Raw genomic sequence first — 26,938 nt, 5'->3', positions numbered from 1 at the left:
GTCACTTCCGATGGTGCAGCAGCCATTTTGTCAGTCGCGAGAGGATCCCGCGCGCTGTAGAAGTGCAGTTCCCCCTGGTTACCAACTCGTCCGTTCTCCCTTCACGCTCCCGGCGCTGTCTAAGAGCGCTCACCAAAGGCGGAGCCGTTCCTCCGCAGAGTGCGGCCACTGCTGTTGCATCTACCAGGGGCTAGTGCGCTGTCTTCCTCCACCACCACTGACAGGAGCCCTCAGGGAGCCGTCGTCCGTGATGTCAAGCGAGGAAAGCTACCGGGCCATCCTGCGCTACCTGACGAACGAGCGCGAGCCCTACGCGCCGGGCACCGAGGGCAATGTCAAGCGTAAAATCCGCAAGGCTGCTGCCTGTTACGTGGTGCGCGGCGGGACTTTGTACTACCAGCGGCGGCAGCGGCACCGCAAGACCTTTGCGGAGCTAGAGGTAGTGCTGCAACCGGAGCGGCGCCGGGGCCTCATCGAGGCTGCACACCTGGGCCCTGGCGGCACTCACCACACCCGGCATCAGACCTGGCACGACTTGTCCAAGACGTACTGGTGGCGAGGTTAGACCTGACCTGCGGCGAGGGTGCGGGACGGCGGCTGGTTGCCCGGGCAAGGCCTGCTAGCGCGGCCTGTTGGCCCACCACGAGCTGGAGGGTCTCGGACGCCTCTTGCCGGGCCATCCCGCGCTTGGTATCGGAGCGGCTGCCAGGCGGCGTCGAGAGGGTGGGGGACGCGAAAGGAGCCGCACTTCCCACAGGAAGAAGGCCGGGAAGCTGGGGGCGGACCCTCGCCCGGGGTGGGGCCAAGGGGGCTTCCCCGGGGGCCGGGCCAGCGGCAGGGAGGGCGGGCCGCCGGCGCCGGGCCGCCCCGCCTCTCTAGGCAGCCCAGGAGGCGGTGGCGCGGTCCCTCGAGAGGTGGCTGTGGTGATTGGCCCGGGATGCTGCGGCTTTTGCCTTTTAAAGTCTGCAGATGATTTTGGTCAGGGACGGCTGGAGCCCAAACCTGGCTGCTGTTTCCAGTGCGTTCTGCTCGCGTTTTGGAGAATGGGTTTGAATTTTGCTGGATCTACTGGCCTTATTAAGATTCTCCCTCTATGGCGTACATAAGGAATAATCAATTTGTCTGTAGACTGAAAAAGAGTAATCGTTGAACAGTCATTTTGAATCTCAAGTTTATTTCGATAGTTAAATATAAAGACCATCAGGTACTTTTAATTCCGAATGTTTTAGTGTTCTTCCCCCTGATTCTGGGAACTATGGCGGCACTTCGTATACACAGATAAGATGAGGATACTGTAATTGTTTTTACTTAATTGTCAGAATTTAATCTCTAAAGTTTCTTAACTCCTTGGAAACCAGTTTAGTAGAGGAGAGCCGGTGCCCTTGGGTTCTTAACCACCTTCCCTTTCCACAAGTTGGAAAATACTAAACCACTCAGAATTAGTTTATAGGCTCATGCTTGAAGACGCTTTGTCAAAAAGGAAGGATTCTGCTACTCTCTGTAGGACTCTGGAAAAATTAAATCATGAATCTTTTTTTTTTTCTTTAAATAAAGAAATTAGGCTATGGTCCTAGTTTCTAAAGTTTTGTTTTATTGTTTTTTTATGAGCTTTGTGCATAAAAACTATTCGTTTAGGAACTTTTGTTGTTTAGAGAGTTCTTTCTCGTTTTCAAAACAGTTTGGATCTATATTCTCAAAGGCTTTCCCTTTTCTATTTTAAACGAATATCTGAATTAAATTACTCTGAAGAGTAAATGTAGGGTGAATGCAAGCCACCGTTAGGTTCATTCAGAATTTTTTAAATTCTAAATTGATTATCTTGGTGGTATCTAATCCAGTTTTTGTTTTTTGGTTTTAGTATGCCTTGTCTTAAAAGACGGGGTGGGGGGCAGGACCCTGAGACTATGTTTCTGTTAGCTTAATTTTAAAATGAAAGAGTTATATTTGTAGTAATGTGGAATTTCAAAATCCCCAAACACTTAGAGCAGCTAGCTATTCTCAAAGTATAGGAAATCCTGGAGGAAAAGAAGGTTAAAATCTGCCAGGTTAAAATTATTTTATTATACTAATAAAGCATTTTTTAATGCATTCTCTCCCAAACATACAGTGGAGTTTTCCATAGGTTACATGAATGATGTTATATCACAACAGATTGAAGACAGACACACCCATAATAGTCTTTTGTTAAGCCACACATTTAAAAGATTTTGCAAAAAATGTAGGAGTGCCACTCTTCTGAACCTTTTTTAGAAGTTTTTTCCATAAAAATGCCACTGTGTCAATGTATAATGGGTTTATTACATTATTGATCATCATGCTATTTTGTTTTAATATTTCATCATTTAAAATCAGAATTGCTAGTAAGCATAAGAGCAGTGTATCCTCAATTATTAGCTATTATTATTTTTTTTAAATATTTTTTTTAAATGTTGATGGACTTTCTTTTATTCATTTATTTATATGCAGTGCTGAGAATCGAACCCAGGGCCTCACACATGCTAGGGGAGTGCTGTACCACTGAGCCACAGCTCCAGCCCTTAGCTATTATTTTTGATGTTTGTTAACATTTTGCTTGTTTATATGTTTCCTTATCATAGTCTTATTAGATTAACAAAACTACAGAGGAATGGATATATTTTTCACTAGTCAATTTCTTCCTATGTAGTTTCAAAATTTGTTAAATCTTAAGCAACTTACATAGCGTGTTTCTGAATAACAAAGAAGAAAGCTTAAGTTTGATTCTAGATCTAAAGGTGACATTTACAACAGGTATTGGCAATGATCTAGAACTGATAATTGACAAAATAAGCATTTCTAACTAACATTTGTTAATGAACCACATGGTTTCCCTACACCATAAACTACTGGGAGGGTCATCTGGCATTCCAGGTATTTCCCTGTCTCATGCTGATTGGTGGCTGCTAGGGGGTTGCTATGGGTCCCCACCTAGCCTGACTGAGTCAGGGACACCTGGTGCAGCAGATCTCTCCTCTTATTTGTAGATAAACAACTTATCAGGATGGGAATGTGCCTAGGACTGCTCTATGGGTCTTTCCAAGGACAAAGTCATGTCCCTTCCTTGGACAGGCTTTGCTCTGAGGTAGAGGCTGATTTTTCATTTCCCCCTTTGTCTGGAAACTTGGGAACCAATCATGGGGAACCATACTTTGAATTGGGCCTTTTCCCAGGCCAGCAATATCTAGTATGATATGCTCTTGTCATTGCTGGGCAGCAGTGGTAAGTAGAAGATCCCATTCAGCCATAATGATCATTATGTTAAACAACCAAGACTCTAAAGTGTGCTGTGTTGGTAAGCGGTGATGTTCAATAAGTTATGTGTATTAAAAGCATTTTCTACTTAGACATTTTCAAGTTAAGACGGTTTATTGGAACATATAACCTGTTGTAAGTTGAGCATCTGTACTTCTGAGATTGGAAAATCTGAGTGAGAAACTGTTCCTCAGGTTGATGATCCATTAAAATACAGGTTGTATCTCTTATCCAAGGTGCTTTGGACCAGAAGTGTTTCTTATTTCAGATATTTTTAAAATTTTGAAATATTTGCATATATAGAATGAGACATATCTAGGATAGAACCCATGTCTAAATGCAGAACTTATTTTTTATATGCACCTGATACACATACCTTGTAATTTTATACAATATTTTTGGTGCACATTAGATGAATGTGGCCTATTACATGAAATCAGGTGTAGTATTTTCCACTTCTAGGCAATCAAAAAGTTTCAATTTTGGATTTTCAGGTTAGGGATGCTTGACCTAATTTATGTCTCATTACTCAGTAAATAAATAACCTTTTATTAGTAGCTTGACATCCAAAGAGTTATCACAGGGACCATCTTGGGAAAATATAGAAACTTGAATTGTAGAATATAAAACCTTTTAGTTTTCTAAAAATAGCAAAAGGACTTAAAGTCAGTAAACATAATCTAGATATAAATACAACCTCATCTTTATATTCTTAAATCATTAAAACATTTCTCATTGAGTAAGGAAGTTATTTAGGAGAAACGTCAGAAGAATATTAACCAGCAGATCTGCTTTTTGCCTAAAGTGGCATGTTTCTTGCAGTGAGTTATATTATGCCTTCATAAAGTGTATGCTGTATATTTTTATGTGATTTTTTTTTTTTTGGATAGTAAGAAAAAGTAACTTATCTATGGTATAGAAAAGCTCTGGTTGAAAATGTGGGTGAGTGATTCTAAATGCAGGTGAAGCTCTCCAACAATCTGATGGGTAAAATGACTAAATCTGATGGGTAAAAATGGCTCTTATACATAACATCTGTAAATTCTGGGATTTGAACACTGTGATATTATTGGTCTTCCAAGGGTATGATACAGAGTAAAAATTTTGCCCTAGGTTAGCATTTTTTAAATAGTGTTTTTTTTTTTAATATTCTTAGTTGTAGATGGACACAATACCTTTATTTATTTTTTATGTGGTGCTGAGGATCAAACCCAGGACCTCACACATGTGAGGCAAGTAAGTGCTTTACCACGGAGCCACAACCCCAGCCCTAAATCTTAAGGTGATCCTATACTGAACCAAGTTTGGAAAACAGTAGGTGAACATATTTAAGCAGATTTTACTATTGGGCCTCCCTATTGCCCAGTGGTGGAGCTATTTGTTCACTACCATCTACCTGTCTGCTCTTTCTTTCTAATTTTTTTAAAATATTTTTTTTTTAGTTGTAGATGGACACAATACCTTTATTTTATTTGTTTATTTTTATGTGATGCTGGGGATCAAACCCAGTACCTCACACATACTAGGCAAGGGCTCTACCACTGAACCACAACCCAGGCCCTCTTTCTAATTTTTTATTTTTGTTTTAATTTTTAGTACCGAGATTGAACCCAGAGGTGTATTACCACTGAGCCACATTCCCAGCCCTTTTTATTTTTTATTTTGAGACCAGGTGTCACTAAGTTGCTAAGGGCCTCACTCAGTTGTTGAAGCTGGCCTTGAACTTGTGATCCTGCTACCTCAGCTGACATAGGCATTTGCCACCAGGGCCTGCCGCCCTTTCTTTTCTTAGTAGTTGATCCTAAGGCTGAAGTTATTACATTTCCCAGGCTTCCTTGCAGTTGGATATGGCCATATGTCCGTAGGTTTTCCTATTTGTTACTTTTCATCCTTATTCTAGTGACTTCTGTGTATTTTCTCCAGTACAGTCTGAACTCAGCCAGTTAATAATTTAATCAGACCTCTGATTATGGAGATTATGTAGAATATACTTAAATGTGAAGAATTGTAAAATGTTTAGAAATATATCCAAGATTAATTAGAAAAAACTTCTTCTTTTAAAATTTAAGACATGGAAATTTATTTCTTTCTTTTTCTTTTCTTTTTTTTTTTTTTTTTTTTGGTACCAGGGATTGAACTCAGGGGCACTCAACCACTGAGCCACATCCCTAGCCCTGTTTTATATTTTATTTAGAGACAGGGTCTCACTGAGTTTCTTAGTGCCTTGCTATTGCTGAAGTTGGCTTTGAAATCTCAATCCTCCTTTCTCAGCCTCCAGAGCAGCTGGGATTACAGGCCTGGGCCACCATGCCCAACTAGGACATGGAAATTTCCATAGCAGTACTTCTTATTCTCCAAGGCTATGTTTTCACTTACATATTTCTCTCTCTTTCATATACCCATTCTTTTTCATTGTGATAAAGTACAAATAATGGAAATATAGTTCACTGGCATTAAATACATTCTCATTGTTGTTCAATAATCACCACTGTTTATCTCCAGAATCTTTCATTATCCTAACTCATTTAGTCTTATTTAACTAACCCATTTACTTTTTTTTTTAAACTTTATTTTGTTCATTTACCTTTATGTGGTACTGAGGATCAAACCCAGTGCCTCACACATGGACTTGCTATTATACCTTTTATTCAAATTGATTTGTTCTTAAACACAAAAATACAACTTCTGTTGGTCTCTAGAGCTATGCCTTTTATATATCAGACCTGTTGTCACCATAATGAACCTTGCTGAGGATCGTGTCATTTCTTAAAGATTATCCCTTTTAACAAAATTAATTGAGGATTATATTTTCACCACATGAATTTGGGACAACACATTCAGGGGGAAGAAAGTCTTCTGTGAACCAATAAATTTGACAGTTTCCTAGGCTGAATAGATTTCTTTTTATAGAAGTTAGTATTTCTAACACGATGTCAAGTTACGTGTCTTTAAAATGAGAATATACTTTTCTGAATTTATTAGTTCAGTGAATACTTTTTTGGGGGAAGGTACCAGGAATTGAACCCAGGGGCGCTTAACTACATCCCTCGTCCTTTTTGATATTTTATTTAGAGACATCAGTCACTGAGTTCCTTAGGGCTTCGCTAAGTTGCTAAAGGTGGCTTTGAACTTGTGATCCTCCTGCCTCAACCTCCCGAGTCACTGGGATTACAGACATGAGCCACCACACCTGGCTCAGTGTGTGTGTGTGTGTGTGTGTGTGTGTGTGTGTGTCTATTAAACCCAGGCCTTAAGTTTGCTAAGTAAGCCCTCTACCACTGGGCTAAATTCTCAAGCGCTTTTTATTTTTAATTTGTATGGGGGATTGAATCCAGAGGTGCTCTACCATATCTCTGAGCTATATCCCCAGTCCTTTTATTTTTTATTTTGAGATAGGGTTTCACTGAGTTGCTAAGGGTCTCACTAAATCGATGAGGCTGGCCTCAAAACTTTGGATTCTGTTGCCTCAGCTTCCCAAGTTGCTGGGTTTATAGGCATATGCCCCTGGGTCTGGCTTTTTTTTTTTTTTTTTTTTTTTTTTTTTTTTTTTGAGACAGGGTCTCTAAGTTACTCAGGCTGGCCTCCAACTTAAAAAAATATATATTTTTTAGTTGTGAGTGGATACAATACCTTTGTTTTATTTTTACTTGGTGCTGAGGATCGAACCCAGTGCCTTACACATGCTAGGCAAGTGCTCTACCCCTGAGCCCCAGCCCTAGCCCCTGGCCTCCAACTTTGATTCTCCTGCCTAAGCCTCCTGAGTAGCTGGGATAACAGATGAGCCATCACACCCAGTGTTCAGTAAATGAATGCTTTTTTAAGAATGGGATACAATATAGCTTAGGAAATACTGTTTGAATACTATCCAAAGACTGAAAGTATAAGGAATTTGGCATAATTGGACATCTTAAAACTTTTCAGGATTATGCTATATACCTCTGTATCATTATTACCAGAAAATAAACTTTTATTTGATTTATTTGGGTATGAGAGGGATAGGTTTCTGCCACAAGGTTGTACAAACGTGTTCCTGTGTAAGTAGCATAACTACTAGCTCTGCCATTTACTTAGTATGACTTGGGATTAATTACATACCTGTTAGGGCTTCGTTCTTCTCTTCAGTAGAATGGTTATCAGTTGTACCTGCCCTATAAGGACATTGGGTTTGTGTCTGTAAATGTATATAAAGTCTTTCCTGCTTGCCCAATCACTCTACCCTAGCCTTTTGAGTTGAAAGTTGAAATTCAGAACAGGCTTTTGTCAGTCACTTGTATACAATCAACTTTTGTTACTTATGCTGCTGTTATTTCATATACCCCTAAAATCTCATAACTTTCAAAAACTAAAGATTTCTTTTGGGAGCTGAAGTTGTAGCTCAGTGGTAGAGCACTTGCCTAGCACACGTAAGGCACTGGGTTCAATCCTCAGCACCACATAAAAAAATAAATTAACTAAATATTTTAAAAAAATTTAAAAAGATTCCTTTTACATTCTCACTATATAAGTTTGTTTTTTGTTTTTTAGTTGTAGATGGACACAATACCTTTTATTTTATTTATTTATTTTTATGAGGTGCTAAAGATTGAACCCAGTGCCTCCCAGGAAAGTGCTCTGCCACTGAGCCACAGCCCCAGTCCTTATTACATTTTGATTGTAGTCCTGTTCCAGGCTGCAGATTGACACACACCCCCCTTTGTCTCTCTGTGACATAGGTTAAGGAACAGCATCCTGTGAGGACATCATCCTAGTTTTTGAGAAAGGGGACAAAGATCAGGGAAGTGATGAGAAATACTAAGTCCTCTTAAAGCTTCTGTTCAGATATGGCACGCATCATATCGCTTCATATTCCACTGGCTAAAAACCAAATGCGTGGTCAAATCTGATGTCAGTGGGATGGAGAAGTATTATACTTGAGCTGCATGAAATTGTTTCTGTAGGTCAAAAACAGTTGAATATTTCACATATAGTCATGTATTGATTTACAACAGGGATAAATTCTTGAGAATTGAGGAATTCATTGTTAGGCAATTTCTTGGTTGTATGAACATTACAGAGTGTCTTATGAATCTAGATAGTATATCCTATGGCATACCTAGGCCATATTATAATCTTATGTGGATCAAAGTTGATTGAAACCTTTTTATAAAATTTGGTAGTAGGGATTGAACCCAGCAGTGTTTAACTACTGAGCTACAACCCCAACTTTGTTTTTTATTTTGGGACCTGGTCTTGTTAAGTTGCCTGGGACCTTGCTAAGTTGATGAGACTGGCCTTGAACTTGTGGTCTTCCTGTTTCAGCCTCCCAAGTCACTGGAATTATAGGCATGCACCACCACACACCCACCTCTGAAACATCTTTATGCAGTTTATGACTGTAGTTTTTGTCACATGGATGCATTGTAATGCATATGGAGTTGGGTATGGTGATATAATTATCTTATGGTGGAAGAAATGAATAGGAATAAAAAACAAACCTCATGGAAGTCACTATCATATCTATTGAAAAAAAAGTATCTAAAGAATTCCACATTCTTTATGGACATGAGTGTGTTTATACATGCAGTTGAACATACATGGTATACACAAATAATGATATATTCTTCAATTTTCCAAAAAACAGTATTAAATTTGACTTATTAATTTTTATTTTTATTGTAGGGATATTAAAGCAAGTCAAAGATTACATTAAACAGTGTAGCAAATGCCAGGAGAAACTAGATCGCTCCAGGCCAATATCAGATGCTTCAGAAATGTTGGAAGAATTGGGGTTAGACCTTGAATCTGGAGAAGAAAGTAATGAATCAGAAGATGACCTGAGCAACTTTACTTCACCTCCATCTACAGCCTCTAGATCTTCAAAAAAGAAGCCAGTTTCCAAACATGAACTTGTATTTGTAAGTGGTACTTTCCATTCAGCTTTAACATTTTTAACTGATGTATTACTGCTTGACTTGGCACTGATGTTGAAGATTTAACAGGTCTTTATGTCTGAGGTAGAGCTAATTGAGTAAGACAAAATGGTTATATACTATGTTGTTATATAAGCTACAAGTATATTAGTATTGTCTTTTTATTCATTATAAATATTCTTGTTATTCTCCAGAATGAATTTAGTATCCTGTTGATTTGTTGTTAATTCCCCCACTTCACTTCCTTTGTTATGATAATATTGGCACAGGTAGACAGAATACTTTTTGGGAGCAATCTCTGGGTCATGCAGCAAGGTAAAAATTACCTAGCTCAGTTTTTTTTTTTTTTTTTTTTAAAGAGAGAGTGAGAGAGGAGAGAGGAGAGAGAGAGAAATTTTTTAATATTTATTTTCTAGTTCTCGGCGGACACAACATCTTTGTTGGTATATGGTGCTGAGGATCGAACCCGGGCCGCACGCATGCCAGGCAAGCGCGCTACCGATTGAGCCACATCCCCAGCCCCCTAGCTCAGTTTTTGGATGTAGTTTTCTGGGTTTTTGTTTGTTTTTTGCCTCATGAGTGTTATAAATCACCAAATTTCTGATAAATAAGAAGAGGTAGCAAGAAGTGAGATATACATTTTTCTTAGGTTAAGTAGCATAAACATAGTAGAACATAGTGACACCTTTTTGTTTAAATATATAGGTAACAGAGAAAGAATATCAGCTTATTTTTTTCTTAACTGTTAAAACAGTAAAAAGTAAAGATGATTCCCATATACATATATGTATATGTAATACCTTGTGTGTGTGTGTGTGTGTGTGTGTGTGTGTGTGTACATGTGTGTACACATATATATAGTGTTGTGTGTGTTTGTGTGTATAATATGAATAAAATACTACCCCCACCCTGCTCCGGTGCTGGTGGCTAACCCAAGGCCTTCTACACATTAGGCAACCATGCTACCACTGAGCTATATTTTCATAATACACCTCTTGACATCATCTTATTTTGACAGGTTGATACCAAAGGAGTGGTAAAACGATCTTCTCCAAAACATTGCCAAGCTGTCTTAAAACAACTGAATGAACAGAGACTATCCAATCAGTTCTGTGATGTTACTTTGTTAATTGAAGGAGAAGAGTACAAAGCTCATAAATCTGTTTTGTCTGCTAATAGCGAATATTTTCGAGATCTTTTTATTGAGAAAGGCGCTGTTTCAAGTCATGAAGCTGTGGTGGATCTTTCTGGTAAGAATTTTGTAATTCCTTGATTTTTATTAATTAGTACATTCCAGAAGAGGGTTGTGTGTTTATCTGTGTGTCTTCCAAAAACAGGATTTATACTAAAGTAAAGGCCTATTTATAAAAGCAGACCCTAATCAGCTGAAAAATTCCTTCTTTTTAGCAAGGGTTTTAAGATAGAATTAGGAGAAAAGCTTGTATTATCACTGCTTCTTAGTTCAGACAGTTGTGCCAGAATTATTATTTCTTGGATTTCAACTGTTAAATAGTTTTGGGGGAAATCCACAACTGTATCAGTATTATTACATTAAAAGAATATGTTGCCTATTTATATATATTTTGTGGGACATGTGACTGTACATAGAGTATTTCTGTAAGTCTAGTTTTTGCTTTTTAAGACTTTTTAAAACTAGGCCAGGCACAGTAGTGCATGCATATAATCCTAGTCACATGGAAGCTGAGATAGGAGGATCTCAAGTTCATGGCCAGCCTCAGCAACTTAAGGAAACACTGTTGAAAAATAAAAAAGGGCCGGAGATGTAATTCAGTGGTAAAATATTCCTGGATTCAGTCCCCAAAAGATTAATCATCAGAATTAAATTGTCAAATAAAAATAAAAATTCCAGATAAGTTTTTTTTTTGGTTATTTTTATTATTATTGTAAGTGAATAGTTCTCCTTTCTTTTGGCCGTGATAGAATATATATATTAGCTTATGAATCAACAGATGAATCTTTGGGAAGAATTAAAACAGGTAACCTCATTTGCACATTTCATCATAATATAAACTTGTTACAGTTTTTATATTATTGGTTTCACTATTTTTGCCTTACATTTTTTAAATCTCTCCTAGGAAGACAAATACAAACATTTTTTCTTAGCAGTAGCTTTATGATTACATAAAGCAGAAGTTTTCGGTTAAGCATTTATTCTGTGCAAGCAACTAGCCTAAACTCAAGATTATATTCTAGATTTGGTGTCCTCCCTGCTCCCAGGGTTTGGTGACTCAAAGGAGAAAATATGCCCTTTGCTGAACTATCTGAATAATTTAGTTTTCTTTTTATGTATTGTTCAGCAAATGTAATATAAGTCTGTAACAGGTGAATTAGATACTATTTAAAAATATATTATCTACTTAATAAAGATAAAATATATATAGACTATATAACATGTACAGTATAATGTTGGTTTGTGGGTTTTTTTTTTTTTTTTCTGGTACCGGGGATTGAACTCAGGGGCACTCAAAGACAGGGTTTCACTGAGTTGCATGGCGCTTCACTTTTGCTGAAGATGGCTTTGAACTCATGATCCTCTTGTCTCAGCCTCCCAGGACACCGGGATCACAGGCATGCGCCACCATACCCAGCTATCTGTTTTTTAATATAGTTAAAGCTAGTTAATGTATTTGAATTTGTCACTGTTGTATGTTCTCTCCCATTCAAGACCATAAAGATATTTTCACATATTGTCTCTTTAAAAGTTTTATAGTTTTTCTTTCACTTTTTAACATCTAATCTATTTGGAATTCACTTTTGTTTGAGATAAGTGTTCATTTTTGCTGTACAAATCACTTGTCTGTGAACCATTTAGTGAAAACTTATTCTTCTACCATTCATTAGTCATGCACATTGTACTATAACACATTTTTATGTTTGGGAATAATTCTAAATCCTCTGTTTTGTTCTTTGGTTTTCTCTTCCTGCACTGTTATTTGGTCTTAATTACTTTAGATATGTAGTAGTAAGAAAAGTCTCCCAATTTTTTTTTTTTTTTTTTTTTTTTTTTTTTTTTTGGTACTGAGGATTGAATCCAGATGCACTTTACCACTGAACCATGTCCCCAGCCCTTTTTATTTTTAATTTTGAGACAGAGTCTCACCAAGTTGCTGAGGCTGGCCTTCAACTTGTGATCCTGTCACCTCAGTCTCCCAAGTTGCTGAGATTAGAGGCATGCACCACAGTGCTTTGCTTCCCATCTGTTTTGTTCAGGTGGATCTTAGCAATTCATAACCCTTTGGTATTTCACATAAACTGTAAAGTCAGCTTGTTGATTTCCAACAAAAAGAAAAGAATGAGTGTATTTTTATGGGGATATATAGAATTAGTAAAGTTTTAGAAATTTATCCATACGGTGCTATATATCTTTTTTTAGATTTATTCCAAAGTATTTTATACCTTTTGGTTCTATTTTCATGTTTTCTTAAAACTGTATAATTTCCAATTTATTTTTGAATATAGCAGTTTTATATATGGTTCAATTTTGCTTGAAAAGTGCAATTTTTTTTTTTTAGTTCAGTGCAGTGTTCAATATATTGTGAATTAGGTCAACTTTGTTAATTTCTTTTCTTTTTCTTTTTGGTATCAGGGACCTAAGCTAGGGGCACATAACCACTGAGCTATAGCCTCAGCCTTTTTTTTTTTTAATACCTTTATTTTATTTGTTTATTTTTTTATGTGGTGCCAGGAATCAAACCCAGTGCCTGACGCATGCTAGGCAAGCACTCTACCACTGATCCACAATCCTAGCCCCTCCGCCTTTTTTTAATATTTGATTTAGAGACAGGGTCTCGTTGAGTTGCTTAGGACTTTGCTAAGTTGCTGAGGCTGGCTTTAAACTTATGATCCTTTAGCCTCAGCCTCCTGAGCACCTGGGATTATAGGCGTGTGCCATCAAGCCCAACTTATTTAGTTTGTTTTGTTTTTTTAAATATTTTTTTAGTTGTTGATGGACTTTATTTTTTATTCATTTATATTTGGTGCTAAGAATTGAACCCTGTGCTTCACACATGCTAGGCAAGTTCTCTACTCCCTGAGCCACAACCCCAGCCCACCAGTTTATCTAGTTTTTTAAATCATGATTGTTAAGAATTTAAAATGGCTTTTGAAAGTAAATCCTTAAGCATATTATCGTATATGCTTCATGTATATCATTATTATTTCATTCCTTAGAACCATTATAAGCAACCTATAGCCTATAGGCCAAAATCCTTTTCCCTTTTCATAAAGAAAGTGGTATTGGAACACAGCCATACCCATTGTATACATATGATTTTCCAGCTATGATATCAGGGCTGAGCATTTGTAACAGGCAGTTTGGCACTTTATGGCCTACAATATTTATTATTTGATTCTTTTCAGAACATTTTTTGCTAACTCCTGCTTTAGATCTTGCTCTTTATTTTTAGTTGTGGGAACATTTTATTATTTTTTTTTGTACTGGAGATTGAACCCAGGGGTGCTTTACCACATCTTCAGTGCTTTTTATTTTTTATTTGGAGACAGGGTCTTACTAAGTTGCCTAGGCTGACCTTGAATTTGTGATCTTTCTACCTCAGCCTCCCTCAAATGGGATCACAAGGTATATACTACCATGCCCAACTTCAAAAGTTTCTAGGGGCTGGGGATGTGGCTCAAGCGGTAGCGTGCTCGCCTGGCATGCGTGCGGCCCGGGTTCAATCCTCAGCACCACATACAAAAACAAAGATGTTGTGTCTGCCGAAAACTAAAAAATAAATATTAAAATTCTCAAAAAAAAATTTTCTGTATGGGCTACTATTATTAACATACAGCTGTACTTACTCGAGGTTAGGGAACAGGTTGGTTGAACCCTGCCTACTTGCCTACCTCTTCCCCCGCTTTTTTTAACCCTCCATTCTCCAGCAGCTGTTTCTTGAATGAAATTTAAGGAACCCCCATGGTTCTAAGGAGTACAGTTTGAAAATGACTGCCTTACAGCATCTCTTGAGGTAGTAAGTCTACTATTTTCTGCATTAGGTATTAAGAGACTCAGCTCATAGAAGTGACTTAGTCAATGACTTAGCTTAATAAGCAGCCAGAATAGATAGTGAGTCCAGGGGTAATTGCAGAACAAATGGCCATAATTACCTTTTATTATATTTTATATTGTCATAATTCTATATTATTTTTATAGAGTGGTGTAGTTATGATTGACTTTTTTGTCCCCTACCTTTCTTGTCTCATATAGGTTTTTGTAAGGCAAGCTTCCTTCCTTTGCTGGAATTTGCCTATACTTCTGTACTAAGTTTTGACTTCTGTAGCATGGCTGATGTGGCCATTTTAGCTCGTCATCTTTTCATGTCAGAAGTTTTAGAAATTTGTGAAAGTGTACATAAACTAATGGAAGAGAAGCAGTTAACTGTATACAAGAAGGGCGAAGTACAGACAGTTGCATCTACCCAGGACTTATCAGAACAAGGTGGAGGTACAGCACCTCTAGTGGCTAGCAATGAAGGAACTACAACTACTTTATCTAATGAACTTGGGGATTGTGAAATTGTACTACTGGTAAATGGAGACTTGCCAGAAGCTGAGCAGAACGGAGGGCTAGTACGACAGCCTGAGCCCCAAGTTTCTTCTGCACCTGAATCTGCTCTGTCATCTGTAGAATGTATAACTGATTCCCATCCTAAAATGGAGTCTGTTGACTTAGTAACTAAAAACAACCAGTCAGAACTAGAAACTTCAGACATCAAAGAAGATGGCATGGTTTCTAATTTTCATCCTAAACTTTCAAAAGAGAATGTAATCAGTAGCTCTCAAGAGGACAATGATATGGGAAATGACTCATCAATTGAAGAAATCTGTGTTGATGACATTTTGAAACAGAGGCAGAACTTTGGTCAACCTTTAAAAGATGAGGAAAATCTAGTTACACCAACAGAAAAGACAGACCCTGGACCTGATGATGATACTTATAGAAGCAGGCTTCGGCAGCGTTCTGTTAATGAAGGGGGGTATGTCCGACTTCACAAAGGCATTGAGAAAAAGCTACAGAAACGTAAAGCCATTCCCAAGTCAGCAGTTCAACAGGTATGATGTAAAAAGGGGTTGTCCTTTGTAGTGTTACCTTTAAGTTGAAAGTGTTCTAATGATGAACTTAAATCTATCATAAAAATAACTTGGGAAGGGAGATAGGTACAAGACAGCAACTTAATGTTTGAAAAAACAGTATTAATGAGATAATATGAATTTGAAGTGTTTTGATCAGAAATTTATAGCATGAATCTTGACTTTAGAAACCAAAACATGTATATTTGCTTAGATTGATTTCTATTCCTTAACCAGGTAGCCCAGAAATTGGTTCAAAGAGGGAAAAAGATGAAACAGCCAAAAAGGGACTCTAAGGAGAATGCTGAAGAAGTGTCCCATAAATGCGGGGAATGTGGAATGGTTTTTCAGAGACGATATGCCTTTATAATGCACACACTGAAACATGAAAGAGCTAGAGAGTACAAATGTCCAGTAAGTATCTGAAAAGCTAACCAAAGATGGCTCTAAACTCATGAATAGAATCCTTACCTTACTTAATGCTTGGTTATTATTTCTACACTGGTACTCTCTCTATATATGTATCTCTTATTTATTTATTTTTGGGGGGGCTACTGGGGATTGAATTCAGGGGTACTTGATCCCTGAGCCACATCCCCAGCCCTATTTTGTATATTTTTTTTTAATTTTTAAATTTTTGGTTGTAGTTGGACACAATACCTTGATTTTATTTATTTCTATGTGGTGCCGAAGATTGAACCCATGGCCTCGCATGTGCTAGGCGAGTGCTCTGCCGCTGAGCCACAACCCCAGTCCCCTATTTTGTATTTTATTTAAAGACAGGGTCTCACTGAGTTTCTTAGCACCTTGCTTTTGCTGGAGGCTGGCTTTGAACTTGTGATCCTCTTGCCTCAGCCTCCTGAGCCGCTGGGATTACAGATGTACACTACCATGCCTGGTGCTGTCTTCTCTTACATTGCTGCAAGGATCGTCTTCTGATTCATACATTTCATTTACATGCCCCCCCCCCCAAAAAAATATTCAGTGATTCACCTTTGATTCCACAGTATAAGGGATTCATCAAGACAATAGTGAAAGAAAATCCCAGATGGAGCCATGTACCAAGCAATAGGGAACAGCCAGAGCAGGTTGAAATAGAACATAATGCTTTGACAGATTTCTAGTAAGTTATGATGTGTTCTATGGTGAAATTTTTTTTTTTTTTTTTTTGGTACTGGGAATTAAACCCAGAGGCACTTTACCACTGAGCCACATCCCCAGCCCTTTTTATTTTTTATTTTTGAGAAAGTCTCACTAAGTTGCTTGGGGCCTTGCTTGGTTGCTGAGGTTGGCTGAACTTCAATCCTCTTGCCTTAGTCTCCCAAGCTGCTGAGATTGCAAGTGTGCGCCACCATCCCTGGCTGATGATGTGTTTTAAATTTCCTGCCAGTAGATAATTGGAAGAAGAGTTTGGTGATGATAAGGGCTGGGGTTGTAACTTTGTGTTAGAGTGCTTGCCTAGCCTGCAGGAGGCCCTTGGTTCAATCTCCAGTACAGGGGTAAGAAAAAATAAAGGAAGAAAGGATCATAGAATATCAGGTAGCCCAACTTTAATAACATTTGCCTTCTAATAAAACAAACTCATTAGATATAATTATAAACTCACTAGATATAATAGATTTAATGTGATATGACTATATTGTTGAATGTAGGGAAATGGATATAATGCACATACATAGAGAAATGAAGGAGAAAAATCAGTTTTAATTATGTGTGTTACTTAAGCTGCAAAATAAGCATTAAGAGAAAATGAGGGGAAAAGTTAACTCTAGAAGTAAAATGTGATGGAGATCATGGGCCAGGAGACCAGTTTTTTATATTTATTTATTTATCTCTTTGTTTTTGTGGTGCTGGGAATTGAACCCAGGACCTTATTCATTCAAAGCAAGCACTCTACCAACTGAACTGTAGCCCCAGCCCTTATTTATTTATTTATTTTTAAAATTTTTTTTTAAGTTGTAGTTGGACACTTTTATTTTTATTTATTTATTTTTATGTGATGCTAAGGATAGAACCCAGTGCCTTGCACATGCTAGGCAGGCAGTCTACCACTGAGCCACAACCTCAGCCCCCTTATTTATTTTTTTAAGAAAGAAAAGTTTTAGCGGGGCGTGGTGGCATAAGCCTGTAATCCTAGCTGTTCGGGAGTCTGAGGCAGGTGGATTGCGAGTTCAAAGACAGCCTCAGCAGAAGTGAGGCACTAAGCAACTCAGAAAGACGCTGTTTCTAAATAAAGAAGGCTGGGTTTGCTGTCAGTGGTTTAGCGCCCCTAGGTTCAATCCCCAGCACCAAAATACATACATAAATAAATAGATGATAGGTAGATAGATAAAGTTTTGAGCCGGGCATGGTGGTGCATGCCTGTAATCCCAGCAATTTAAGAAGTTGAGGCAGTAGGCTTGCAAGTTCCAGACCAACCTCAGCAACTTGACAAGAAGACCTTGTGTCAAAATATAAAAAGGGCTGGTGATGTAGCTCAATGGTAAAGTACCTCTGGATTCCATCCCTAGTTAAAAAAAAAAAAAAAAAAAAAAAAAAGTTTTGGACTGGGAGTGTTTTTCAGTGGTAGAGTGCTTGCCTATGCTGTGCAAGACCTGGGTTCTGTTTCCATTCCCACCCTCGCTAAAACATGATCCCAGATACTTAAGAGGCTGAAGCAGTAGGTTTGCAAGTTTGAGGCTAGGCTCAGCAACTTGATGAGACCCTATCTCAAAATAAAAAGGCCTGGGGATATAACTCTGTGATAAAGTGCCCCTGGATTTAATCCCCCATGTTTCCAATAAAAGAAAAAGTTTCATAGGTGATAAGGCTATATAACTTTGATTTTTACAAAAACAAAAATTTTCATGACTCCCCATCAACTGCAAGATAAAATTCAAGGACCATCACTGTCTTAATCTTTTTACTTTTTTCAGCCTCTATTTCTGCTCTATTACTGTTCATTCATATTGTGATGATATTCCATCTGTCCATATTCTGCTATTTCTTTAAGATCTAACTTAAGTCCAGTCTTTCCTCATTTGCTCTGATTATTCCTTTATCTTAAATTCTGAATTTTTAAAGATACATATTTTGTGCTATAGTTAGATTTTAAACTTCCCCAAAGTAGGTCCTTAGTTATATGTGGATCTTTCATCATCATAATCTGGTACCTAGCATATTGTCTTTTGCCCAATATTTGTTTATAATTGAATGATTGTAATCAGAAATAGAAGGTTGAATAAGTTGTTTTGTTTGATATTTTTTAATGGAAATATATTTAGACAGAATTTTTTTTACTTTTTCTTTTAGTTATGTAAAAAACAGTTCCAGTACAGTGCCTCATTGCGAGCACACCTTATTCGACATACCAGAAAAGATGCACCAGCATCATCATCATCCAATTCCACATCTAATGAAACTTCAGGAACATCATCTGAGAAGGGCAGAACCAAACGAGAATTTATTTGTTCCATATGTGGAAGGACATTACCTAAATTATATTCTCTCCGAATACATATGTTAAAGCACACGGGTGTAAAGCCACATGCATGTCAGGTAAAGCCATGACATTTATTTTGTTATTTAAAGAATGCTGAAAATGAACTATGGTGATGAGTCTGGTCAATGTGTATTCTAGAGTCATTTTACTCTTGTAAAATGTCAGGAAAGATGTATATTTTCCTAAGTTGCCAAGATTAAGGGTGATTCCATATTGTATTCTGTAATTGATTCTTTAAAGTTGTCATTTGAAAGAAATTCATTTAAGATGTTTGTGAAATTTATTAGGATCTGGAGGATCTGCTGGGTGAGATTAGCCGATTCATCACCCTAATCATCCCTTAGCCCTATAGGACCAACTTGGACTAAAAAGGAGCTGATGACTCGGGGCTGGGGCTATAGCTAAGTGGCAAAGTGCTAGCCTAGCACATGTGAGGCACTGGATTCTATCCTTAGCACCACATAAAGAAATAAAAACAATACAATAAAGGCATGCTGTTCACCTACAATCAGTCAATCAATCAATAAAACTGATGGCTTAAACAAATCTCCTTGGTTAGAAAAAGTTCTGCCCAAGATATTAATTCTTCCCTGTTGCTGAGGATTGAGGGTATCTAAATATCAAAATATGACTCCTAGATAAAAGAATCCCATGGTTAGTCAGCTTTGTGCCATTTGGAACAGTGAAGTTTCTAGTAACATTTGCTGTTTTGCATGTAAGCATGACCTATTATTTTTTATTATTGAATGATTTTTGAACCATTAAAATTTTCATTATTTCTTTTTTCTTAAGCTTTTTATTATATGAAAGCAGAGTACAAGAAAATGAAATGAACAGCTAGGAATGGTAGTACATTCCTGTAATCCCAGCAGCTCTCGAGGCTGAGTCAGTAGGATCAAAAGTTCAAACCAGCCTGAGAAATTTGGCGAGACCCTGTCTCAAAATAAAAATTAAAAGAGAAAAGGACTTGGGATGGGTGTAGCTCAGTGTAAAGCACCCAGCATCGATATGCCTGGTACCAGTAAAGTAAAATAAAAAGAAAATGAGGTGAATCCTCATGTACCCATCTTCATACTTTATTATCAGCTCATGGTCAAGTCTGTTTTATTCATACTGTCACTGTTCTTCTCCCTGCTACCCCAGTTACTTTGAATCCAAGTGCTAAAAATCATTTACAAATTTAAATATCAAGTATTAGTTGGACCTCTTGTCTTCCATTGTAACACTACTCAAAATGTGTGACCACAGAAAAAAGGTACAGAATTAGAGAGTAAAGAGTAGAAATGTATAGATATTTGACATTGTTTTGACATTTTTGTAATATTTTAACAAAAATGCCTCCCTAGTGGATTGGGGAAAGAAAAAATATTGGTTCTTCATCACAAAAAAAAAAGGCATTATTTTGTTTGGTATAGGAGGAAATGAAAGTATTATGTTTTTGTTGTTATTGTTGTTTGTTTAATTTTTTTGTACTGGGAATTGAAACCAGCAGCACTTAACCACTGAGCCACATTCCCAGTCCTTTTTATTTATTTATTTTTCATTTAGAGACTGGGTCTCGCTAAATTGCTTTAGAGCCCTGCTAAGTTGATGAGAATAGCTTCGAACTCGACATCCTCCTGCCTCAGCCTCCCGAGTTGCTGGGGTTACAGGTGTATGCCACTATGCCCCCAGTGAATGTATTGTTCTTTTTTTTTTTTTTTTAAGATAGAAATGGACACAATACCTTTATTTATTTATTTATTATTTTATGTGGTGCTGAGGATTGAATCCAGAGCCTCACATATGCTAGGCAAAGTGCTTCACCACTGAGCTACAAATTCCAGCCGCGAATGTATTGTTCTTAATTAGACTTCCATGTTTCTTAAATTTTATGTATACTGTTTACCAATCTCACAAGGATAGCACAAAGTTTGTTTGTACTTTTTTAAGCTCTCTAGTGGTCACACTGGAGATTTAAGAAAGATGACATCAATATTTTATTAAATACTGAATCAGAAAAGGGCTGTATGAGCTAATGTCTTTGGCATTTGAGATTTCAACTTTTACTTTTTCATTTTGCTTATATTTTTAATTAAATTAAGATTTGACACATTGTATTAGTTTCTCTGTTATTCTTTAGAAACAGCACCTATTTCTTTTTTTTGTTTTACTGACATGAACACTCCTATATTAGGTCTGTGGAAAGACTTTTATCTATAAACATGGTCTGAAATTACATCAGAGTCTCCATCAATCACAAAAGCAATTCCAGTGTGAACTATGTGTTAAGTCATTTGTTACCAAACGGAGTCTTCAAGAACATATGAGTATTCACACAGGTAATGAGAAATTTATATTAACATTGTTACTTTATATATGCTTTAATTTGCTATTATATTGATTATGCCTTAATTGTACCAGGAATTACATTGAGATACTGATGGTTGTATGTGTGCAGTTTTTAAAAATTTGGACAATAAAGTTAAAAAGATTTTTTTCAGTCTAGTTACAAAGCTATCTTATGTGTGTAAAAATGATCATTGTTTTGGTGTAGAAAAATGTGTATTTAGTGTCAATGAAATGGTCATGCTTTTAAAAACCTAAGTGATAGACGGATGTAAATGTCAATATGGTAGATGGCTTATAATTTTATTAGAATTCTTAGTCTATATGTACTATAGAACCGCATGACAGTTCTGTAGATTTGAGAGGTAGTAGAGGTTTTGACAAACTTTTTATAAAATCCTTACCAAATGTTAATAGTTTCATACCCCCCTTAATAAAACAACTTCTGAAATATGACATATATAGACTTGTGTTGAAGAAAGACCTGATTGTTGTATATGTGGCATGACTTTTTTTTTTTTTTAACAGGAGAGTCCAAGTACTTTTGCTCAGTTTGTGGAAAGTCTTTTCACAGGGGCTCTGGACTCAGCAAGCACCTAAAGAAACACCAACCAAAGCCTGAGGTTCGAGGCTATCATTGTACTCAGTAAGTATTTGATATATGAAGCATTCAATTAATTTTATTTTTTTGTTATTTGGTTTGTTTGAAAGTTGTTTTCAAAAGAAAATATTCAAAGATAATATTAAACTATAATTTTGGTTTACTCTTGATTTTAATCAGTCTAAATGTTTCACTGATGTATGAATCATATATCATACAGACCACTCATTTTAGAGATTTTTTTTTTATATGAACTACCTGGGGGTGAGACATAGGAAACAAAAGTTCATAGCCAACCAGAGTTACTTTCTAGGCAGTTCCTCTGAAATGCTGAGCATCCTGCTAGTTTCTCCTTCCTTCCCATTCTTTTCTTCTCCCTTTCTTTTCATTTTCCAAAGCTTGCTGAAATTTCTCCCCCCCCCCTCTCTCTCTCTCTCTCTCTCTCTATATATATATATATATATATATATATATATTTTAATAATTGAAGTTAAATTCATATGAAATTACCCACTTTAAACTAGGAAGAGTTTAATACATTACAATGTTGTGCAAATATCACCACTAAATTCCAGAATTCCTCCAATATTTAGCCAAATAGTTTACAACTCTGCCTTAGCTTTCGATTCCTGTTTGTACAGATCCCCAAGTTTAGCCCAGAGGTCTTTTCAGGTCTTTTCTGAGCATGGGCTCAACCTAAGTAAGCATATGGACTTCTAGATACCCAGAAGAGATGAGAGATTTTCAGAGTTCATATTCCTCAAAACATCTTATTTCTATGCTTTCAATTTGTTTATTTCAACAAAAATGTTCTTCCTTACAAAAATTAGCAATGCTCCTGCCAAAATTTCCAAAGTAGTTGGCATCATAGGTTTATACCATCATGCCCTGCTACTTTTGATGGGTTTCTAAAGATCCCAGTAAAGCTGATTCTGATTGTTGATTGCACCTTAATTAGTCTTATTTTAAAACAATACATTTTTCATTACAAGTGGGAAAAAAATAACCAAAACTGGTTGAGTGAAGGATTTTCTTGGTAGTTTCTACAAAATCCTTGAAGTTCACTGTTATTGGATCAAATTAAGTCACTGAGAAATCTCTCAATCACTATGGCCAAGGGAATGCTATGCTCTGGTTTACATTGGCCTGATTATTCCATCCCTAGGGTTAGGGTTGAAACCTACCTTCAACACATGGACAGAGAATAAAAGGGATAAAAGCGGGGAACAGAAGAAGTGGGAGGAGGAGAGACAGACAAATATTTGTGGAGTTCTTGGAAACTTAGGAATATACTGAATTTGTAGAAACTTGTTTTAAAGGATTAAGGTGATCCAATTGGGTAATTAAACTTTATTGCAGATGTGAGAAAAGTTTCTTTGAAGCAAGAGATCTTCGCCAGCATATGAACAAACATCTTGGTGTAAAGCCATTCCAGTGCCAATTTTGTGATAAGTGTTATAGTTGGAAGAAAGATTGGTATTCCCATGTGAAGTCTCATTCTGTCACTGAGCCTTACAGGTGGGTAAATTTGAAAAGGAACTGAAATTAATCGAGAAATACATGTATTTTGATTCTTAGGGCTTCCGGTGCTTTGGAAAAAGCAATTTAGGTCTTTTCCCTTATTTTAGATGTAATATATGTGGCAAAGAATTTTATGAAAAAGCTTTATTCAGAAGACATGTAAAGAAAGCCACCCATGGGAAAAAAGGGAGAGCAAAGCAAAACCTGGAACGAATATGTGAACAATGTGGAAGAAAATTCACTCAGCTGAGAGAATATAGGAGACACATGAACAACCATGAAGGTAACTATATGTGATACCATAGACATCTAAATAGAATAAAAGCCAATCCAGTAGTGATTCTATCTTTGAAGATTTATTCAAGTGACAGAGGTGATCCTGCACCTGAGAATATAATTACTTGAAAGCTGCTTCCTTATGTAGATTATAGGATTGCTGCAAAAGAAAAAATGAGATTTTGCATAGAAACTCAGGTTTTTTCTAGTAACTTCTATCCATGGAAACATTTTTAGTGAGATTATAGTGCAGAGTCTTGCTTATTCTAAGGAAAACCATCAGGTGCTAAATAAACGATTGCCATAGAGGGCTGGGATTATGTTTCAGTGGTAAGAGCGCTTGCCTATCATGTGTAAGGCACTAGGTTTGATTCTCAGCACCACATACAAATAAATAAAATAACAACAAAAATATATTTTAAAAAAAAGATTGCCATAGATGCCTGTAATTCCATCTACTTGGGATGTTGAGGGAGGAGGATTATAAATTTGAGACCACCCTCGGTAATTTAGGGAGACCCTATCTCAAAATAAAAAGAAAAAGGAAGGAAGGAAAAATACTTAGGATGTAACTCATTGGTGGTTCAAGATCAAAAGATTTACTGACTACTGGACTTAAAAAAAATTATTTTCCAGGCAATTTTCTTGTGGTACTTGCTCCTCACCAAACATAAACTTTTTTGTTTGTTTGTTACTAGGAGTTAAGCCATTTGAATGCTTAACATGTGGAGTAGCTTGGGCCGATGCCCGATCTCTGAAACGCCATGTCCGAACACATACTGGTGAAAGGCCTTATGTCTGTCCTGTGTGTAGCGAAGCCTACATAGATGCTAGAACACTTCGTAAACATATGACTAAATTCCACAGAGACTATGTGCCTTGCAAAATTATGCTGGAAAAAGACACCCTTCAGTTTCATAACCAAGGAACTCAAGTGGAACATGCAGTTAGCATTTTAACTGCAGACATGCAGGAACAAGAAAGTAGTGGTCCTCAAGAACTTGAGACTGTGGTGGTAACAGGAGAAACCATGGAAGTTCTTGAAGCTGTTGCAGCTACAGAAGAGTGTCCATCAGTATCTACGCTTTCTGACCAAAGTATTATGCAAGTGGTTAATTATGTGTTAGCACAACAGCAAGGACAGAAGCTATCTGAAGTTGCAGAAGCTATTCAAACTGTTGAAGTAGAGGTGGCACATATATCAGAAGCAGAATGAATATAGTAGTGACAAAAAAAGAGCATATTTATACTGAACTCACAGAACATTTGTTTACAATTTCATGTGACTATCCACTTAAGAGTTTATGTATGTCAAGGCTCTGGGCTGTTGGTGACATTTCTAAACTCTTTGTCTGGCCAATGAGTTCATAGAAGTCCATTTACTATAAAGAAATTGAAAACAAATCTATATGATGGTAGTAGTTTATCATGGTATGCCCTTTATGAATTAATGTTTATCAACAACTGTACTAAATTTAAAGCTGTACAGTATCATTTGTATTTTGGCATTATTATATATTTTGAGTTTATAAAAGGCTGCACCAGTTGGCTTTTCTTCTGTTTTATTCTGAAAATATAGAGGTTCTGTGATTTCAGTTGCCCTATTTGTGAATTAAAAAGCCAATTCTAATATAAAGCATTTCAATAGGATGCTTAGGTGTATTACAGTTTTAAAATGCTTTAAGATCTGTGATTCTTGCTATTTATTTTAACCCCATGTCAGGGGTTCTTTATTCTGTTTTAAAGCACTTAATGAGTTACATGTTGTAATCAAGTTTGCACAATATATTTAAAGATATGGGAAACCCATAAATGAATAGCTAATTTTAATATGCCATTAAAATGCATGAGATGCCTTTTAAAGCCTTACTATACTACTATACTATCTTTTCAAGGCAGGTAATTGACAATGTGAAAAGAGTACTGTCAAAAATTGTTGATGGACAATTTCTCCTTGATAATGTAGGAACATAAATAAAGACCAAAAAAAAAAAAAAACCCTCATTCTTTTGTTGAAGAATGAACAAGTTACGTTTCATATGTTTTTAACTTTTGCATCATGTTTGTTTCATTTTGTTGAAAAACTGAAGTTGAGAAGACAGCAATATAGACATAATTGTCAAGTAATTTTCGAATAGAATATTGAAAATTCTTCAATGTTGCCCTCTTCATAGTATACTACTTGAAAAAATTAATGGATTATGGTCCTTCCAAATTGTTGAAAATATTTTGAAAAGTTACCTCAACACTAAATTAATTCATGTGTTTGATTTTTGAATTCCCACCTCTCTAAGCTATCCAACTTTCTAATTTTCTAAATGACCATAGGGGAAATGCCACATTTCTCTTTAGGAAACTACCATTCAAGCTATAATTGTTAAAATTAAGCTTTTAGGTATTAGAGCTGTTATAAGGTATAAAATTAAGATATAAGCAAATTATATGTAAATCATTCCTAAAGCACAAGAAAAGAATGTGCCTTGATGTACATATATTATTAAGATGCTTATTTCAGTTTACTTTTAAAATGGCTTTAAGGATAAAGAATAAGTGTGACAGCTGTGCATGCATTATACTTAGATATGTAATATTTGCATTTGCAAATTTTTCACTGTTTTGATAGCTGTGTGGCTGAGTTTTAAGAAGTGAATCAACATACAGTCCATATGTTACAATGGCTGCTTGTTTATCGTATCTTTCAGTTCGTGAAAAAGTATTTCAGTCGATTAAAATTTGGAATTGTGTCTTTTATGTTCCATTTTCACTATTGTTAGATTTAGTTAATTGTATAAGATAATTAATGTATGTCATAAATATGTAAATAAAAGATGTTGACTCTTGCTTAACAGCATAAGGTTTGAAGTTGAGCTTGTCACTATTTCTAATCTATAAATCATAGTGTCATTTAATAAAGTTAAAGAGTAAGAGAATCGAATACATTAAAAATAACTAGGAACATCTAATACTTGTTAGTCTTAAATATAATCTTACCAGAAAATTAAATATAAGGCAAGTAAGTGTCAACTTTGGATAATTTAATTTTGTAGAATTAGTTCAAGTGAAAAAATATATGAAGTTTCCAAAAATTCAGCAGTTTTAATGTCACCATGCAGGAAATTCCTTCTCCGTAGAAACTCATACTGCTTTGTTGTGATCAGTTGACTTAAAAGAAACTGGATGGCTCCTGATCAGATTAGTGTTTTAAGAAACTCTTTTTTATCTACCTGTTAAAGCTATTGCTGCTAAACAATTTGAATCACTACTGTTAATCACTACAATGCATTTATTATCAGAAATTAAGTAATCCTTTAACCTGAGTTTTTTTCTGTTCATTTTTATTAAAGATCAATGGCTAGAAAATTTCAAAATGTTACTTAAAGTACTGGATTTGGAGCTAATTCAAACTTTTAGGGTTGGTTTTTGTTTCTGTTTCTGTACTGTTTTTATAGCATTGGTATAAAC

General features: G+C 36.4%; 1 protein-coding gene across 2 annotated transcripts; it reads left to right on the top strand.

The window, feature by feature from the left end:
* The first annotated feature begins 10 nt into the window (after positions 1 to 10).
* Positions 11 to 26,334, top strand: Zbtb11 (zinc finger and BTB domain containing 11). Of its 2 annotated transcripts, none has more exons than XM_026403544.2 (11): positions 11 to 560; positions 8,929 to 9,164; positions 10,198 to 10,429; positions 14,407 to 15,251; positions 15,507 to 15,683; positions 18,561 to 18,806; positions 20,927 to 21,071; positions 21,607 to 21,724; positions 23,039 to 23,197; positions 23,308 to 23,483; positions 24,175 to 26,334. In XM_026403544.2, the coding sequence occupies exons 1-11, from the start codon at positions 11 to 13 to the stop codon at positions 24,690 to 24,692; spliced, it is 3,402 nt and encodes a 1,133-aa protein (XP_026259329.2). In that variant the 3' UTR covers positions 24,693 to 26,334. The 2 variants fall into 2 exon arrangements, with proteins under 2 accessions (XP_026259329.2, XP_026259330.2); XM_026403545.2 differs by lacking the exon at positions 11 to 560 and adding an exon at positions 1,186 to 1,204.
* The last annotated feature ends 604 nt before the right edge of the window (positions 26,335 to 26,938 follow it).

The sequence above is a fragment of the Urocitellus parryii genome, chromosome 2 (genome assembly GCF_045843805.1).
Source record: "Urocitellus parryii isolate mUroPar1 chromosome 2, mUroPar1.hap1, whole genome shotgun sequence".
NCBI classification, from domain to species: Eukaryota; Metazoa; Chordata; class Mammalia; order Rodentia; family Sciuridae; genus Urocitellus; species Urocitellus parryii.
This window is presented reverse-complemented; position numbering and strand designations above follow the sequence as displayed.

Bases quoted from the DNA above. Each gene is read 5' to 3' on its own strand.
- Zbtb11 (XM_026403544.2), top strand. From the start codon at position 11: ATGGTGCAGCAGCCATTTTGTCAGTCGCGAGAGGATCCCGCGCGCTGT. The intron at 10,430-14,406 runs GTAAGAATTTTG...TGTCTCATATAG, and splicing joins AGCTGTGGTGGATCTTTCTG to GTTTTTGTAAGGCAAGCTTC. The intron at 18,807-20,926 runs GTAAAGCCATGA...CTCCTATATTAG, and splicing joins TAAAGCCACATGCATGTCAG to GTCTGTGGAAAGACTTTTAT.